This window comes from Cydia amplana, chromosome 22, assembly GCF_948474715.1.
Source record: "Cydia amplana chromosome 22, ilCydAmpl1.1, whole genome shotgun sequence".
Taxonomy (NCBI): Eukaryota; Metazoa; Arthropoda; class Insecta; order Lepidoptera; family Tortricidae; genus Cydia; species Cydia amplana.
The window spans coordinates 11,925,389-11,943,826 of record NC_086090.1 but is presented as its reverse complement, the minus strand read 5'-3'; the positions used below and the strand labels follow the sequence as shown (position 1 = coordinate 11,943,826).

General features: G+C 41.4%; 2 protein-coding genes across 2 annotated transcripts in view; one reads left to right on the top strand and one right to left on the bottom strand.

Annotated features, from left to right (window-relative positions):
• Window positions 1-8,324, bottom strand: part of LOC134658542 (epidermal growth factor receptor kinase substrate 8-like protein 2) — a 43,488-nt gene extending 35,164 nt beyond the window's left edge. The window contains exon 1 of the mRNA XM_063514227.1: window positions 8,176-8,324. The gene's annotated coding sequence lies outside the window, so the exon portion shown is untranslated. The remainder of the gene's footprint in view (window positions 1-8,175) is intronic.
• LOC134658349 (Na(+)/H(+) exchange regulatory cofactor NHE-RF2) lies at window positions 8,319-9,120 on the top strand. Its single transcript, XM_063513978.1, has one exon. It carries the CDS (start codon window positions 8,372-8,374, stop codon window positions 8,867-8,869), a length of 498 nt encoding a protein of 165 aa, XP_063370048.1. The 5' UTR covers window positions 8,319-8,371; the 3' UTR covers window positions 8,870-9,120.
• The last annotated feature ends 9,318 nt before the right edge of the window (window positions 9,121-18,438 follow it).

Genomic DNA, 18,438 nt, shown 5'->3' with positions numbered 1-18,438 from the left:
CAGAGGTACACACTATACAGTATACATATATATTAACTATAGGGGTTCCAGAGGTACACATATATATATATGACACCGTAAGATTGTGAACCCGTTAGTTTATAATCTAACGTAGTAGATTAGGTTAGGTTAGTTTATAATCTCCCTACCGTCAGTTAATAATTTAACTAGCGAGATTATAAACTGACGAGTGTTTAATACAATTTTACGGTGACATACATATATACAGGTTGAATAAATCACCATGTATACAGATTGCATGATCTCCCAATTTGGGCATGGAAATCAGAAACTATAAAAAAATTGGTAAATAAAATATAAGTCAAGCACTGCGTCCGTCTATCACATAAGTTTAATTCCGTTTCTCAATAAAAACATTATTAATTATCGCCAAACCAAATTTCATCTAATTGGTTTCAGCGGTTAATGGGTGAGTAAGCGTGAAGAAGCTAGCAGACAGACAGACAGAGTACAAAAGAATATGTTATCTATGTTGTTAATAATGTAAATAGCAGAGCAGCACCAGCCGGTATCCAATTCCGGGTTGACAGATTGAGTAATCAATTACAAACGCCGATTCCATCATTAAGTATTGATATTAATCATAATTAGCTTTCGTTAGCGTTGGCAGAATGTTTTCGTCACAACCACGAGTCGTGGTCGCAAGTCATTTGTGCTTCTGGGCTAATTGCTAAAAGAAGAGATGCTTTCCACAGAGATCTTCGGACATTGCCTGTTGCTATACTTGTTATCTCTATATTACACGCGCCTAATTAATATTGCTGTCAAGCTTGCACAGTGACATTGACAACCGGCATCATGGCCGGGACAGCAATATGATTATGGGCGCGCAATAGAAGTTTTAGCAACAGGCGGCTCAATGTAATGGCTCCTCTACACGGTGAGCCAACGCCGACCACTCCAAGGGACGCATTTATGCGTTAGAGGGAGCAAGTGCAGATATTGCTATCTCATTCTACCGCATGGCTGCGCCCCTTGGAGTGGCCGGCGTTGGCCCATCGTGTAGAGAAGCCATAAGAAAATCTATGTGGAAAGCGTCTCTTCTTTAGGGAAATACTTTCACACCGATGTATTCGTCAGAACTGTCTGCCTTGCAATGCATACCGGTCGATTTATGGTGGATATTAGCTAATATAAGGCTTTATGTGGTGCTGGGTCTACAAAAAATCTGTCCACACACACGTGTGGCTAATGCTTGTAACACAACTAACAGATGTGTCGGCTGAACAGATCACAGACATATAATTATTTGTATTACGTATAAGCTTTTATTAACTTCGTAAGTAAGTAGAAGGTTTTATGACTTATTGTCTATAATTAATTACCTACATAAGAAGCTCATTCAAATTGCAATAACTAATAACAATGCTTCTTAAAAACCCACGTGCGTTGATTCATCGCTTTGTAAAGGCAATTCAACTTCCATGCATTTGGTTCTATAGGGACGCATCTGCACCAGGGGCAAAGAAAGTTATACATATAGTGGTATTCAGATGTCTCGATTTGTTAAAGATTTGATAACCTACACGACGATGACACGACTCGCTGTGTATTTTGCGGGCACTAATCAGTGCTCAAGCTATAACATATCAATATCGAATCCTTACAGATTTAAAAATCTTAATACCGCTCGCTAATAGTTTACTCAAAAAGAAAAGCAATAATTGATTTTCTACCTTCCGGGCGGAAAGTGTCAACTTTCAGCTCGCTGTCATCCGACATCCGTTATCGGATCGGACAGCGTGAAAACGCTCTTATTATAAATATACACTCGCTTCATTTATGAAATTCGTTGCTTTTGAAGATACATAATAATATTAATAATTAATTCACGCCAGGCGCGGATCCACCGTTGTGGGCACGGTGGGCATGCCCACAACCCTAAATAGTATGTCCTATCGATTCCCTGACTAGCCGATTTTTTTACAGACGCTTTGGCAGAGGAACCTTTCGCAGAATTTCATTGCGAATTAACCTATTGATATGCGAGTTAACTTTACTAGACTGATCGTTTGGTACCTATAATAAGTACCTAATTATAACTGTCACGATTACCCGAGTAACCATTGGTTGAAAGTGTTGAAACACAGTAGGTAGTGTGATCAACTGGTAGTCTGGTACCTATGAATTAGAAATTCTCGTAATTTAATATCAGCTGACACAGAGTCCTAATTATTTGCAAGCATAAAGATTATTTACTAACAGGGGCAATTATTTTTAGCTTATGGGGTCTTATAAATCTTAAACATTCACAAATATTAGTACAATTTCCTAAATTAATAATGCCAGCTTTTAATTTACTGGTGTATTTAGGAGTTTTTTCCCGCGTTGTTGCGTTGCATTTATTTTTATATTTATCTATGTATAAAAAGTGTTATCTATGCATCAATGAATCAATGTTGTAAGTAACGCAATTGCTAAATCACTAATTTACCTGTAACTTTAGTACTTTTAGTAGTCTAGTCTACAAGCTCAAAATGATGAAAAATAGAGATACCGCACCCAAAAATACGTGTGATACCCACTGTGATACCTGATTCGATTCGGAATAATGTCTAGAAAATGTATTCGGAGCGCACATCAAAAATTGCTAAAGTTATAATTATTAACATTAAAAAATACATAGGTATGGTATTTCGTTTTTGGCCAGTACATATCTCATAAACTAATTGGCGTGAAAAGGTAAAATGTTTTAAAGTTATTAAATATTCATTAAAAAATTTGGAAAAAAATAATGGTGTAGGTATGGTGTATTTTAAACATGTCAATGCATGTACTACTGTTAGAAATTTCTAGACATTATTCTGAATTCAATGAGGCATCACACGTATCTCTAGGAGCAGTATCTCTACTTTCCACCACCCCGAACTCGTCGACTAGACTATCTACTTAACGAAATCTTTAAAAAAACGGGCCAAGTGCGAGTCGCACTCGCGCACGAAGGGTTCTGTACCATTACGCAAGAAACGGGAAAAAAATCACGACTAAAAGTTCCTTAAACGAGAAGATTACTCTGCCAAATGAAATCCTTACAATAATTGTTCTGCTAATTAACACAAATATCTGGGTGACCGAGCTTCGCTCGGAAAACATATAATAACTCGGAAATGCGCGTTTTCCCAGAGATAAGACCTAGCTAGATCGATTTTTCGCCCCCGAAAACCCCTATATACCAAATTTCATCGAAATCGTTAGAGCCGTATCTAATACCTTTAAACGAGCAAGAATTGCTCGTTTAAAGGTATTAGATAGATAAGCGAATCGAACGGTATGTGAACCAAAACTAGAAAATGTCGTCTGTGAATCGATAATCTGCGAAAAATTGCTCGGAGAATCATAAGGTACCCCCCTAAAAGACTTGTGACGTCATCACGGTCTATTGAGATCGGGATGGTCGTTCAAGAGTCATGATTGTTCATGAGCGAGTACGACACCTCGTACTCTGACTCGTACTTGAAGATTTTTGGGTTCCTGTGACCACAACCTTTTTTGAGGGCTGGATCCGCGCCTGATTCACGCGTCTTCTAATTAAATAATTTCACGGCTCATGAATTGATTTGTTATACGTTTCGTTTCGAGTCCTACGAGGTTTCTATTGAATATGTAGTTTTTGCAGGCACACGTATTTAACTCGCTCAGCCACGGCGGCGGTCAAAGGGTTAAATGATCGAAGACTGCGCGGGCGCAGGAGCGACACCTATTCGGACTTTAAAAATCGCAACTTTATGACTGATTCAAATAATATAGTTGGTCAAACCAATTTGTCAGTAAATAAGAACAAATAAAACTATACTCATCCTTTTCCTTTGGGTGCTAGTAAATACTAGTGTAAGACAAAGATTGTATGATTCTCTGTCTTTGTTTGTGTTGTATATCTATTAATTATATTAAATAATAGTATAGGAATTTATGCTTGCTTTATTTGATAGCTAAATCAATAAGTCATGTGAACTCAAATATGACAGTCTTCTTAGTCATCGATATATAAACCGGGAAGGTCTAACACTCTCCCTCGTTAATGAATTCAAGGTCAGGTTAGAGATTGAGACGTGTTGGTGCTTTTCTATTTCTTGTACTCCGGCGTAGCACGGGCTCTGTAGAGTTCTCAACCGTCTCTGGCATGGTAGTTGCCTGTGCTTTATCTAGGGTTTGAGGTTCTGGTTGTACGTCCATAGGTAGAGGTAAGGTTCCTAAATCAGACACACCACTTTGCCTTGTACTTGGGCTAGGTACATTCTGCGCATCATTAACACATTCAGGAGGTCCAGTTGTTTCTACATCCGGTTGATCTGGTGTAGCTATGTTTGTCGGCGAACTTGGCCTGGGTAAGTAGACGTATGGAACATTCCCGCTGTATGAAGTCTTTTTAATTTGATCTGTATGTCTCTGGTGTAATTTTCCTTCTACTTCCACCTCGTAGTGGAGCTTCCCTTTTCTTTCTGTAACTGTTCCGAATTTCCACTTGTTGTCGTCGTACATTCTTATTTGAACAGTATCACCTCTTCTGAATTCTTTATTTACAATCTTGTTATCATTATCATTTTTCATTCTTATCTCTGGTACTCTCTTGACTAAGTCTATTCTAGTTCTATACAATCTTTTAAACATCATTTCTGCAGGGCTCAAACCCGTAGCGCTGTTTGGTGTCTTTCTGTACATCATAAGAAATCTGTGTAGTTTGTCTTGTAATGTACCCTCTTCATTTGCCATTGCCTTCAGCTTTCGTTTTACTGTCTGTACGTATCTTTCTGCTTGGCCATTCGTAGAAGGATGAAAAGGAGCAGTAAATTTAGCCTGGATTCCATTTGATTTGAGAAATCTTTGCATTTCTTCTGACCGGAACTGTCTGCCGTTGTCTGAAACTTGCGTAATTGGTAGGCCAAATGTAGTATATAGCTTTTTAAGAATATTTATTGTTGCTGTTGATGTAATTGAATTTGTTGGTGTTACTTCTAACCACTTTGTATACGCATCCACAACAATAAGAAAATAATGATTCATAAACGGTCCGGCATAGTCTATGTGTACTCGACTCCATGGCTCTTTCGGATATTCCCAGGTATGTACTGGTACTTTGGTAGGATTTTTCTGCATCAAACAACATACTTTGCACTTCTTAACCGTATTTTCAATGTCCGTATCAATATGTTTCCACCAAATATAGCTTCTGGCTAAAGCTTTCATTTTAACAATGCCTGTATGAGCCGTATGAAGCTCTGCTAATATTTGAGGTTGTAGCTTCTTAGGTATGACAATTCTTATGCCATAGAAAATGCATCCATTTTGCATTTTCGATATATAAACCGGGAAGGTCTAACAGTTTGAAATGAGACAGTCTTTGACAAACTATATGTTACATTATTTTATTCTACACCTTGCTTGATTATGAAACTAGCTAGTGAAATGTCATGCTTAACGTCACTCTTGCGTAACCCTCCCCCCCCCCCCCACCACGCATCGCTGCATCCTTATCGGAGTTATGATTGCATCTGATGCATCCATGCATGTATGTATGTGTGTTGTGTGTAGATACTAATAAATTCAAATGTGTGGCAATGGCAATAGTTTCTTCCGAATAGCAACCGAATTTTAACCCCGACGCAAAAAGAGGGGTGTTATATGTTTGACGCCATGTCTGTCTGTCTGTGGCATCGTAGCTCTCCAACGGATGGGCCGATTCTGATGCGGATTTTTTGACGTGAAAGCGATTTCTTGCGGTGGTTCTATCTAGCAGTTTGAAAAGTATCAGCCCTTTTCCAAAATGATGTAAGGCATTTTTGGCATACAATATTTAATTGAAATTTAATTGAATAGTCATCATCCCATTTCGTTTGAATGTCTATTATTCATGTTCATTTATTTAATAAATTCAGACGTCTATGGGCTTTGATTACTGTGTATATGTATAGTTAATGACCACAGACAAGACATCCTCTAGACTGAGCATAGTAACGCTACCCCCTCTGCCACTATATACGGTAGTTTTACTCCATCTTCGAGTCAATCCCGTGCCGTGATTGGTCCGTGTCTTTGAACGTCCGTGTCAATCACGGCACGGGATTCGCTCACCTCGTCCCCCCGCACCCCCGTATTTTTGGCAGCATCGGTTTCATAAATAATTGCTCTAAACTCCGTCTAGAGGATTCCTAGTCTATGTTAATGACTGACATCATTTCTAAATCACAGACATTCAGATTAATTGTGGGCACCGAAAAGAGAAGTTAATGTGTAACATGAGAGAGAGATTCTTTCGAATATTTTGCTTAGGTTTGTGTATGTGTGTGAAGTCATGCTATAGTTATATGTCATGTAGAGTGAAGAAGTGCCTTATGGTGATATTAGAAACTGCGACTATGCATGGCTTGAATACCTAAGTGGTATGCTGGTGCGGTGGTGCCGTAAACCGGTCCTACTTTGTTACAATATTTGATCATGAATATTTTTTAAACTATTAATTATTAAATATTCAGATGAATACTTAAGTATTTCCTATATCTTGATTATCTTGTGCCCTTATTTCTTAAATTAGCGGGTTCCTCATCTACTTAAATTAGCAGTCAAACTGTAAGCCAAAAGCTAACTGTCGACCGCTACTCGTAAGCTTCCTGCCAGCTCCCGGTACGCCTTGGTCACAGCTAGGGTTGGCACAACGGATCCGAAATGTATGGGAATATCCGCGGATCCGAATCCAAATCTGGATGATTTCATACATTTCGGATCCGAACCCTATAGTCACGGCGTCTAGTGATTAACATAGCTAATATAACTATGTCGTAGGGTAGACTGGTGGTTTTAATACATGTGTTGTCATCATCATCATCATACTGTGGTCTTATCGGTGGAATAATCTTTCTTCTCTATTCTTCAGTCTCTTGACTTGTGACAGATTTTTTTTTGCACTTCTCGTAGGTACGTGTTGGCTTTACTTTGACTGTTGTAGATACTCCAAAATATTGAAAAGGAAGCCATCGTATCAGGTGCCTTATCTTGCCGCTGTCATTGTTAACAGACATCTTTCTGTCTTACCCTGCTCAATACCTCTTCACACCAGAAAATTGGGTAATATATTGGTCAGCCAAACTGTCATATTTGTATCTTACCTAAACAGCTAAGCAGTCAAACGGCAAGTCAACAGTGGATAACTGTCAACCTCAAGTCGTAAGCTTCCGGTACACCTTGCTGACCTCTACTGATTGACAGATACAGATAGGTGGATGGTATGATTTTGGAACATATCTAAATAGAATGTCGGGTGTGTTTAGTATCCACAACACGCGCCTGGCTGTCAGTGCGTCCCATAATATTTATTACATTTTATGCTGTAGGTATGTTTCAAAGTCAGGGCCAATGATCATTAAGGCCAACCTTTTAATATCCGTTACTTCTTTAAGATTCTTTGCCCAATTATTTCTTCATGATCTGCAGATTACATATCTTTCTTATAAGTTGCTAAGCGCAGTTCACAGCACAGGTAATGTTTTCCCATGTGGAAGTGGGGGGGAGGCGTGCGCCCGCGCCGCGCCGCGCATGCTGATGAACTGGCAACATTGACCGTTCATACACCTTAACGTCTTAGCAATAAGGGCTATAAACTATCAGTGTGGACGGAACAAGGCTTCCGGGCTCCCGGAGTAATACTGTGGAATGTGACCACTAAACTGTTGTTTTCATAGATTTTATTGGTCAGGTAGGCGCAATGAGGAGTTATTTTTGGTATCTTCTGCCTGAAAACATCATGTTTTGTGTCTTGAGTTAGCGAAGCGTAGCAATGAAGAATGAAAATCACACCATATGTACTGCTATGTTTCAGGTGCTGCCTTAATCAAAATCACTTTTGTGAAATCTTGTGTTTTCTACACACCTTATTATGTGTCACACGCTGTTAATTGAAGATTATAAGCCTTATCACAATATTAAGGATAGGTAAGTATTAGGTACTTATGTAGGTATGTTTTCTTATTAGACATGTTGACATCCGGGGGTCAGGTGTGCAGGTCGCATCCTACAGCCGTGCGAAGTGTAACGTTCCATTCATTACACTACCTGCGACCCGGGGCAACGACCCCGCATCTCAGGTATGCAGGCCACCGGCCACTTCACCGCTTTCAACAAACTACAGTTTCAGACCTGAGAAACACATAGGGAGCCACTTACATGGTTGGTAATATGTAGTTTCCAAAAGGCTTGCCACGAATCACTGTCACTGTCAAATAAACACTCGCGGGCTGCGTGCGGATCCGACGCGGGGACTGGACTGAGCCGCGCCCGCGCCGCGCGGCCCGCGCCCCGCCGCGCCGGAGCCCCGCCCGCGCCAGTCGCCCCCAGCGCGCGCGCCAGCCTGCACGCGAACATGGCCGCCAACGGCGCTGCTCAGCCGGAGCCCCGGCTCTGCCACGTGCGGAAAGTCCCCGACTTCGACGGCTACGGATTCAACCTACACGCTGAAAAGGGGAAACCTGGCCAGTACATCGGCAAGGTCGACGAAGGATCCCCGGCGGAGACGGCGGGCCTGAAGCGCGGCGACAGGATCCTTGAAGTTAATGGAAACAGCATCGCCGGCGAGAGCCACAAGCAGGTCGTGCAGCGCATCAAGGAGCGGTCCGACGACGCCGAGCTCCTGGTGGCCGCCCCCGCTCCGGGGGACTCGCTGCCAGACCTGGACGCGCCCCCGACCGCCCCCGCGGCCAACACCCCCTCCCCCACCCCCGCGGACAGCGCGCCCGTGCCCCTGAACCTGCAAATGACAGCCGCGGAGATGCGCGCCCACCTCGCCAACAAAAAAAAGTTCGACCCCAAAAAAGTGCCAATGGATTTAAAGGACAAATTCGACCTCGTGAAAAAGCTGTGAGCGCATAATGGTGTCATCGCCGCGCGACGTTGCCAGCTCGCCCCCACAAATTGCCATGGTCATGATAAGGTTGCATGTACATACATAGCCTCTAGTATAATTCCTGTAAAGTGCCGGTGCAACATTTTGTTGCACTTATTTTATATGATGCGGTGCATTGATTGGATTTTGACTTGATTACCTAAATGTGTAGTTAATATAATTTATTTAAGTGCAATTTATTGTTGAATAAATATAACAGTTGTGAAGTATGTGGAGGTTTTATTGGTATATTGGGTAAAGTGAAAGCGCCGGATTCGTTTGTTTGCCGGTATCGGTGTCGGAATGTTGCGATAACGTGAATTAATCAAACAGGTAGATAATCGGCGGTCACTGATTGCACGCTATGTTGCGCAAGAGACCCGATTTGACCCGAGCCTCCGAGGGCCCTGTTCATCACAAACAGGTAAAATGCCGTGACATCGCCCGCCTCCCTAATAAATCTAATCGGCCCACTACAAAAAACCTCAAATACCTTGGCTGAAACGAGTGGGTGATGTACGGGCATGTTACCCTCTGATAACAATTTAATTTCAATATCAGATCTATCTCTGTCGCGCATGTACAAATACTGAACTGCTGGCGCAACGCGCAACTGAAAATGACATGTTGATATTAAAATTAGTATATAATTCAAGGTTTCTGAATACGCCCCTTTGACGTTCGATCATAAAATTCAAGCACCTTTATCGATAAACTTTATATTAGAAAATATTTCGGAATTGTTTTTTTGTTAAGGTTTAAGAATTCTTAGATAGCGATGTGGTTAATATATTAATACCTAGTCAAAAATTGTGTGGTAGCAATGTAGCATTTTTATTTGCCAGTTAAGTAGTGTAGTGTGTTGTAGAAATCTACCAAATATCTTTCCTTTATATTTTCCCTAGATGTGTGTTTACCACCGTTTAAACCTTAAAACATGTGCAAGTAATCTTTTTCCAAAAAAATATTTGTCAACCGTCTTTTTGGGTCAACTGCCATCACCCCGTAGTGCAAAAATGGTATAAAAACAGGAGGATCAGATCAGGTAGTAATTTAGCAAATCGTACCTAGGATACAAAAACTTAGTTTAGCCTCTAGCCGCCCATACGTCAAACCTTGCCAAGCAAAATGAAATTTTATTTTGTCAACACAAAGTTCAAATTAGAATGGAACAGGAGACCTTTTTATAGGACTCTGGGCAGCTAGAGGTTAGAGCAAACTGGCCAATAGTCAATAGGTACAATTGAGTAGGTACGATAATGACTAATAATCGTTCGTCCTTGCGGTTTTCCGTCGAATGGGTCGAGTGATGACAATGGTGCCAATAGCGAGTCAAGCGGCCCTTCATTACATTACAGTAAAAACTAGTGCCCACGCCAATTCCTGGGATTAGTTGCCAAGCGGACCCCAGGCTTCCATGAGCCGTGGCAAAATGCCGGGACAACGCGAGGAAGAAGGGTCGAGTGCATTGTCACCATTGGGTGACAATAGCGAGTCAATCGGCCCTTCATTTACCTTCCCATCCATAAGAAACCACTGGAAATTATACTCTACTTACAGCCACAGCTGTTAACATTTTGTTCATGAGTGGTATTGTATAATTAAGGTCCAAAATTAGCAATTTAGCTGGCATGAAATTAAAAAATAATGATATTTTTATAAGGCTCCAAACAATACTTAATGGAACATTATTTTATTTATGAGTATAAGCGAATAGGATCACCTACTAGGCTTGATAAGAACTACCTTATAATCAGGAATCGGACATTAGGGTCAATTCAAACTAGGGTTTGCAATCCGGATCCGAAATGTATTAAATTATCCGGATCCGCGGATATTCCCATACATTTCGGATCCGTCGTGCAAACCCTAATTCAAACTTACTTGTAATGCACGCGCGACTGCATTTAGATATCATTTTGATGTCACAATGTGAGTGAATTGGCCTCATAATATTATGTAATTTGCTAACTAGCGAAGCGCTTAGTATGGTTTGTAAGCAAACATTATCACTGCCTATATACAATCGACGCATAAATGGACTTTTCCTTGTAGATATAATTAACAATGTTTCGCAATACATCATTACGATTAATATACTAATGTTACCAGTAAAATAAACGAGCTAAACCAAACTGTGAGTCAATGTTTAATAGTAAATGTTTGACTCAATCGGAACTCGGTTTTCTGGAACACAAGACATCAACGGGATCGCGAACTTGAAACAGGGAATGGTAACTTTCAAAGACCCACTGTGCAACAAGAAAGTGTGGAAGTGGCACTACAAACGTCATATTTCGTAGGAGTTTGATGTAGCATCACCACACTTTGTCAGGTTAGAACTGATAGAACCACTCTGCTCATGATTTTGACAGCACAGTATACCTAAGATACCTATTTTGGCTATAGCCACTATTAGCACAGAATAAATAATAGTACTAGGTACAGAAGACTCACTCTCTAACAAAACGCGCCTGTTACGATCAGCACAGATATGGCCGCTAGGTGGCGACAGCGCCACGCGCGGCTTATGGCTTTCCCCAAAATTGGGGCCGAACGGATGTACTTTTAGCTACCTGTAGCAAAGCGACGAAATCGCGGAGTGAGACACGCCTGCTATTAGTCAGCAGTCAGCCCAGAATGTAAATAAGTAGGTATTGTCCGGAAATGAATACCTCATCAAAAAAACTCTTGCAGCGTGTAGAAAGATTTGTAAGATGTTTGTTGTACAGTCAGCAGCAGAAGTTGCTAAGCGGGCGAGATGTTCAAAATGATCTTGACGCGACTTTATTGTTAAGAGAATAAGAGCGTGTCAAGGTAATTTTGAACACCTCGCCCGCTTAGCAACTTCTGCTGCTGACTGTACACACAAGTTTAAAGGCTTCGTCACACAGGCGCGTTTTCCAGGCGCGGCGTGAACGGGGCGTGAGCGTTTTATATGTAAAAGCGGCGCGCCCCGCTCACGTCCCGCCCGGAAAACGCGCCTGTGTGACGAATCCTTAGCAAAAACAAAATATTCTAACTAAAGTATTGATCAGTTATGACTTGATGAGTAATCTTACCTGCACGATGCTAACATTAGACAGAGATGAGATGAAGCGTCGGCGCGGAGGCTGCGCGGGCGCGGCGACCTTGACACGCGGCTGAAGGGGGGGAGTGGTTATAGTAGAGGGAGGGGGATTTGGCGCGCCCTGCTGAGTTAATACTGTGCTAATGTGGTTAGGTTTTAGCTGTGGATAATATTTAAGTATTCTACGGTGGAGAGATGATACACAGGTAGACACAGCAAAATGTTGTGTATACCTACAAAGATATGATAATAGTGTACCTAAGTAGTTTACCACTAGAGCGGTTTCGCTCTACGTCCGATCCGAACCCGTGAAAATATGGTCCGTTGTAGCCGTAGAACTATTTCTATGGTAAGTTACGCACTACATCCGATATCCGTCATCCGATTTCTTTCCGTCATTCTAGAATCTCCATTCCAGAGAAGATTTTTGATGGACCGAAGTAGCCTTAGTATTATTTGTATGAACGCTCGCGCACTGCGAATATCCGAATTCGGTCCGAGTTAGACCCATATTTTCACGGGTTCGGATCGGATTCGGATCGGACGTAGTGCGAAACCGCTCTAAAGTGCTTTATTTAGAACCTCGTGTCTGTAGTTAATATTCTTTTTCATCGTATTAGAAATTCAGAATGCCCGTGTAGGCATACTTCTGTGGACATTCCGATCGTGTTTGATTCCGCGAACGCACGTCACAGCGTTTAAAGTGCACGACTGTCACGTAGGCTGGCTACTCAAAACAAATTTCGCACTCGTTCAACTCGTTCACGAGGTTTTTCTTATAATGTAATTTAATGTACAGTCAAATAAATTACTTTCAACCATTTCGTACTTATTGTCAGCGTGACAATCAATGTGAAAGTCACTATAGATACAGAAACCTCACATCATTCATACTGTTGTCACTGTGACAACTTGTCAATACATTAAATTCCTTGACCGTTACAGTTAAATATCGCATGCAACTTTCGATACATTGCGGCTTGCGGCACTTAGCATCGAAAATTGTATGCGATTTGTTACAAGGTCTATGGAGCCCTTTGCAAGGAGTTTCGTTGGCTAGACGTACGCAGGATTTTTTCAAAGAAAATACCAAATAAACCAAATTTAGAATTCATATAAACCGTTCAATTACGAGCAGTTGTATTAGATACATATTAGGCGTATGCAGTTATCATCGTCCTCATGCAATCGACGCCTACTATTATTATCACACATGCTATCGTAAGAAAGATAGAGTAATAATAAATAGCGACGTATTGTAAATTATAGTTCCACTTACGCAATACACAGAGGGTAACACTGAACACTTTGAGAATATCAGACATAATATTATTTAGCTACAAGCAAAGAGAATAGATAGTATACGAAGTTCGTATACTATCTATTCTCGTACATGTTACATGTCTTTGCTACAAGTTACGATGGCTATTACCCAACCCAACTAATCAGGTATAAACTTCACCGAGTATCATGATGAAACTTATGAGTTTCGAGAGGATAGTATCCCATTGGAAGGTAGTAATGATCCCGTGAAGGAAAAAAATCGGTTGCCTGTGCCCTAAGCCTAGAGCCGTTCAAATGCAGCCGACTTTTATGTTCGACCCTAATTGATTAATATCATTTAAACTATCCACTGATTTCATTTCTGCAATGTACAGCATCAATAAAAATAAATTATAGGCTCGAAAGCAGCCGTTACGTGCTTTTGAAATGCTCCAGGTTCAGGGCAGGCCACCACATACTTAGGACGTAACTTTTCTGATTCTCAATAATTATATATCAGAGTTAACATAATTTTTAAACGTTGACTTTGGCGACACACATCACTCATTACGCTCACGTAAACTACGTGAAACCCAGAAGTAAGGTAGCGGTTACGAAAAAATACGTTTCAAACAGCTGAGGATAGAAAACAGGGGTTATATGTATAGCATAATTTCTAAAATCACATTTCCTAAGTACGAAATTCCTAAAACAGAACATCGAAAATCAAAATGTCTAATGTACGAAATTCCTAAAGACGCATGTCCTAATACACTTTAAATCGAACGATCTCATTTTCGAAAATCAATATTCCTTTGTACACAATAAGTACCTAAGGACAATACTTTGAAATTCAATATGTCTAGTGCTCAAAATATCTACGTTCAAAAAGCCTAACCACAATATATTGAAAATCAATATTTCCGAGAACATTTCCTTCTTACCCTAAGTTGACGGACCTACCTACCTACCTATTGATTTAGTTTAGTGTGACGTCCGTGAAAACAGTTTGGGGGAAAAAGCGTAGGGAGGTAGGCAGATTAGGTTCGTTACGTAGCTTCAGATGCCCGAAGGGCAAACCACCCAGAAATAGGAGCCCTGCGAAGCGGGGCTCCGTCTAGTTAAGTTGTAAAGGGAGTTTTTTGAAAATAAAGTTGCGTACGTTTGACTCTTTAAGCTAAGGTCAGCTAAACGTAGGACAAATGTCGTTAGAAATTTCGCAGTTTATACATTTTAAACTTAGGTCAACTGAACGTAGGAAAAAAGATCGTTAGTATTTTCGTGCACTAGCAGTATTGTACTTTAGACATTTATTTAAATAGTAGGTTGATTAACCGTAGGACATGTATCTTTAGGAATTTCGTACATTAGACATTTTGATTTTCGATGTTCTGTCTTTAGGAATTTCGTACTTAGGAAATTTTATTTTAGAAATTATGCTACATAACCAAAATAGGTACGTACGTACACATAAGTAGGTACATATGTATAAAGGAGTGTACAATTGGGTCCCGTAAAATTGTTTGTATCAACGAGATTGTATCCATAGGAATATCTTGAAAATCTAAATTCTAAGTAGTAGGTATAAACTACCTAGGGAGCAAACGAGTGAATCAAACAGAGTCTGATTTATTTCGGTTGTTTTTACATCCGTGTCGGCGAGAGTGCGAGTGCTCCCGCGCATACTGAGCGACGCGTGCGCCGCATGCGAGCCACAGCTCCTCGACACTAAAGAAGGAACGCTTAGCGCAAAGAATTTCGTTCATTGACCCCCGCCTGTGCCTATTTCTGAAGCACCTATTGCTGTCTCGCCCATGATGCCGGCGGCCAATGACACTGTGCGAGCTTACGTGACATAAAAATAAAGTCACGTTAGCTTCGGCTTGTCAATTTGTAGATAAGTAAACATATGTTGTCCAAGAGTAAGTATATAAATTTACCATATCTCATGAAAATAAGTCACTTTGTGTAGGTGTTATAAAATACAGATTATACACAGTGATTCATCTTGAATGACGCAGATAAAATCGCGTGATTTAGATAGGTACACTGATATTACTGATAGACCTTTGAAGGTAGGTTTAGAAAGACTTAAATGAAAAGATGTTTGAAATCCAATCCTTAACCCACAATACCTCAATCCCAATAACTTGCGCTATCGCGTGCAACTTAGGTACTGCACATGCATTCGGAACGCACGCGACATCGCAATAAGTCATACTAGGGTAGAACCAAAAGCTATTTCTGAGCATTTTGGTTTGAACTCCTCCAGGTTACAGGCCCTCTCTTCTACTAAGTACCTATTAATACATTTTTGATGAGTAGAAGCAAGTTTCTTCCAGTGGATCGAAATGAAAATGATCTAATATTAATACTAAGGGCTTCGTCACACAGGCGCGTTTTCCTGGCGGGGCGTGAGCGCGGCGTCAGCGTTTTATATGTAAAAGCGGCGCGCCCCGCTCACGCCCCGTCCGGAAAACGCTCCTGTGTGAAGAAGCCTTAAGGGTTATGGTGTTGGTGGCCAAAATTGTGTTGCAAAATTTTAAAGGCTTCTATAGGAAGTACTAAGTGTAGGTATTATTACGCTAAATTAATAATTAAGTACATTAGGTAGCTCACGGCCAACTGCAGTATGGTTGTATAAAAGATGCAACTAATGATAGTGGGATGAATAGGTGACGGCCGTTTGAGCATGAATGCCCATGCCCCCCCCCCCCCCTTCTGCGCAAGCGCCGTTCCCACGATAACACTGTTTTGTTGCTATTTGTGTTCACTGAATAGGTAATATTTCCAACGAGCCAACATCGAAGTATACTCTGCCTACGCCTCAATGGGTAATACTTACTGCCAACGATCCAACATACGATATTAAATACATACAGTCTGCCCCACTACACATACCTAGCCCAAAACTATACCACAATGCTTAATCTGATGTAACGGGTAAGTCTCGGTACTTAGCTTGGAGCCCCGGGCCGGTATCCCGTAGGACCCGCGGAGTTGGGATATCAAGTCTCGCCCGAGACAGCAGTGAGATTTCCCACTTTTCCTTTATGTTATGTCTTAGCATTATGGTATACTTAGTTTGCAGACGTTTCTGATTTAATAGAATAGAATAGAATAGAATCTCATTTAATCAAGTAGGATTTTACAATCTCTTTTGCATCGTCAAATTACATTATAAATAAATTAAAATTAAATTAAAAAATAAATAACAGCTTACAAAATACAAAATTTAACAATTACAATTTACTAGCGATACAAATATTACAAATACATTTCATTTATTAATAGACGGCCATGCATCTCTATCGTTCATATAATCTTCGACTGTGTAATATGCCTTATGCAGTAGACTAGATTTGACATATTTTTTAAGTGCAGGAACAGAAATTTACAAATTTAATATACTTAGGTAAATATAAAAATTAATGGTATTGTATGCATTTAGGCCATAGGTACCCGGCTGAATGTACCTAGTACGCTGCTGGCGTTCCCTCTTTGTACCGCTAGCGAGATACGCTGGATTAAAAATGCGCCGGACCTGGGGTCGCCGCTTTTCTCTCGTAGGCGTTGACCTAACTTTCTTATGAATTTTTTAGCATCAGCACACCAAGGCCCGCTGGTTTCTATGGCTACTGGTACAAAATCGAAGGTCGGCTCCAGATTTGAGTATTTAACCCGTTTTAGTTTGGCGGCGTTTTCGGCAGCAGCTCCAGCTTTGTGCACCGTGTAGCTGAGATGGGAAGGGGCAAATGTGCTTACGCACGTCGCGTCCCAAATGAGGCTGCGTCCTCGCTCCCATGGGACCAGCGTCAGACCGTCTGGTCTTTTTCCGTCGGTCCTGCTTAAGCCTTGGGGCTCTAAGACACAGGGAATATTCGCAGACACCAGTGCACGACGAATAATTTCGTTAATGCACTGGTGTCTGGAGAACCTACCGGCGCAACGAACGCAGCTCAGTCCGTGGTGACCGTTTGGTTGGACTGCAGCCCCGCACACACACTGGTGGGGTTCGCAAACAGTACAGCCCAGTCGCAGTGCCACACCTATGCGAAGGGAGTCAGTATCAAGGAGTGTGCCCAAGTATGGTGATGGTAGCGCGTGCAGCCATGCTCCGGATTCAGGCAATGCCACTGCTTTCAAACGCGCCACATCGACATTTACAGCCGCTTCGAGTAAGTCATCGTAGTAAGTGCAGGAAATGGTAAATTTAGTGCCTCCCTTGGTAACTTATTGTAAAACTGTATACACTGTCCTAGAAAAGATTACAACAACATAAAATACAACATAAAATGTCATCTGTGTTCAGCGAGCTGCAAAATTACTTGCCATTGGCCATGCACTTTTGCACCTGGGCATAAAAAAGCGGTAACAAAAAGTGAGATCTTGTGAAAAAACCGGCCAAGTGCGAGTCGGACTCGCGCACGGAGGGTTCCGCACCATCAACAAAAAATAGAGCAAAACAAGCAAAAAAACGGTCACCCATCCAAGTACTGACCCCGCCCGACGTTGCTTAACTTCGGTCAAAAATCACATTTGTTGTATGGGAGCCCCACTTAAATCTTTATTTTATTCTGTTTTTAGGGTTCCGTACCCAAAGGGTAAAAACGGGACCCTATTACTAAGACTCCGCTGTCCGTCCGTCCGTCCGTCCGTCCGTCTGTCACCAGGCTGTATCTCACGAACCGTGATAGCTAGACAGTTGAAGTTTTCACAGATGATGTATTTCTGTTGCCGCTATAACAACAAATACTAAAAACAGAATAAAATAAAGATTTAAATGGGGCTCCCATACAAAAACGTGATTTTTGACCGAAGTTAAGCAACGTCTGGCGGGGTCAGTACTTGGATGGGTGACCGTTTATTTGCTTGTTTTGCTCTATTTTTTGTTGATGGTTCGGAACCCTCCGTGCGCGAGTCCGACTCGCACTTGGCCGGTTTTTTTTAAGTATTTGTTGTTATAGCGGCAACAGAAATACATCATCTATGAAAATTTCAACTGTCTAGCTATCACGGTTCGTGAGATACAGCCTGGTGACAGACGGACGGACGGACGGACGGACGGACGGACGGACAGCGGAGTCTTAGTAATAGCAGTAATAGGGTCCCGTTTTCGTTTCGTGACCCACAAATGGCCTCGCCGGAAGATCAGCGCTAACTTCTGGGTTAGCATTATGCTGAGGCGGGACCATTTCGTGGTAAACTATGTATT

Coding starts and splice junctions, on each gene's coding strand:
- LOC134658349 (XM_063513978.1), top strand. CDS start 8,372: ATGGCCGCCAACGGCGCTGCTCAGCCGGAGCCCCGGCTCTGCCACGTG.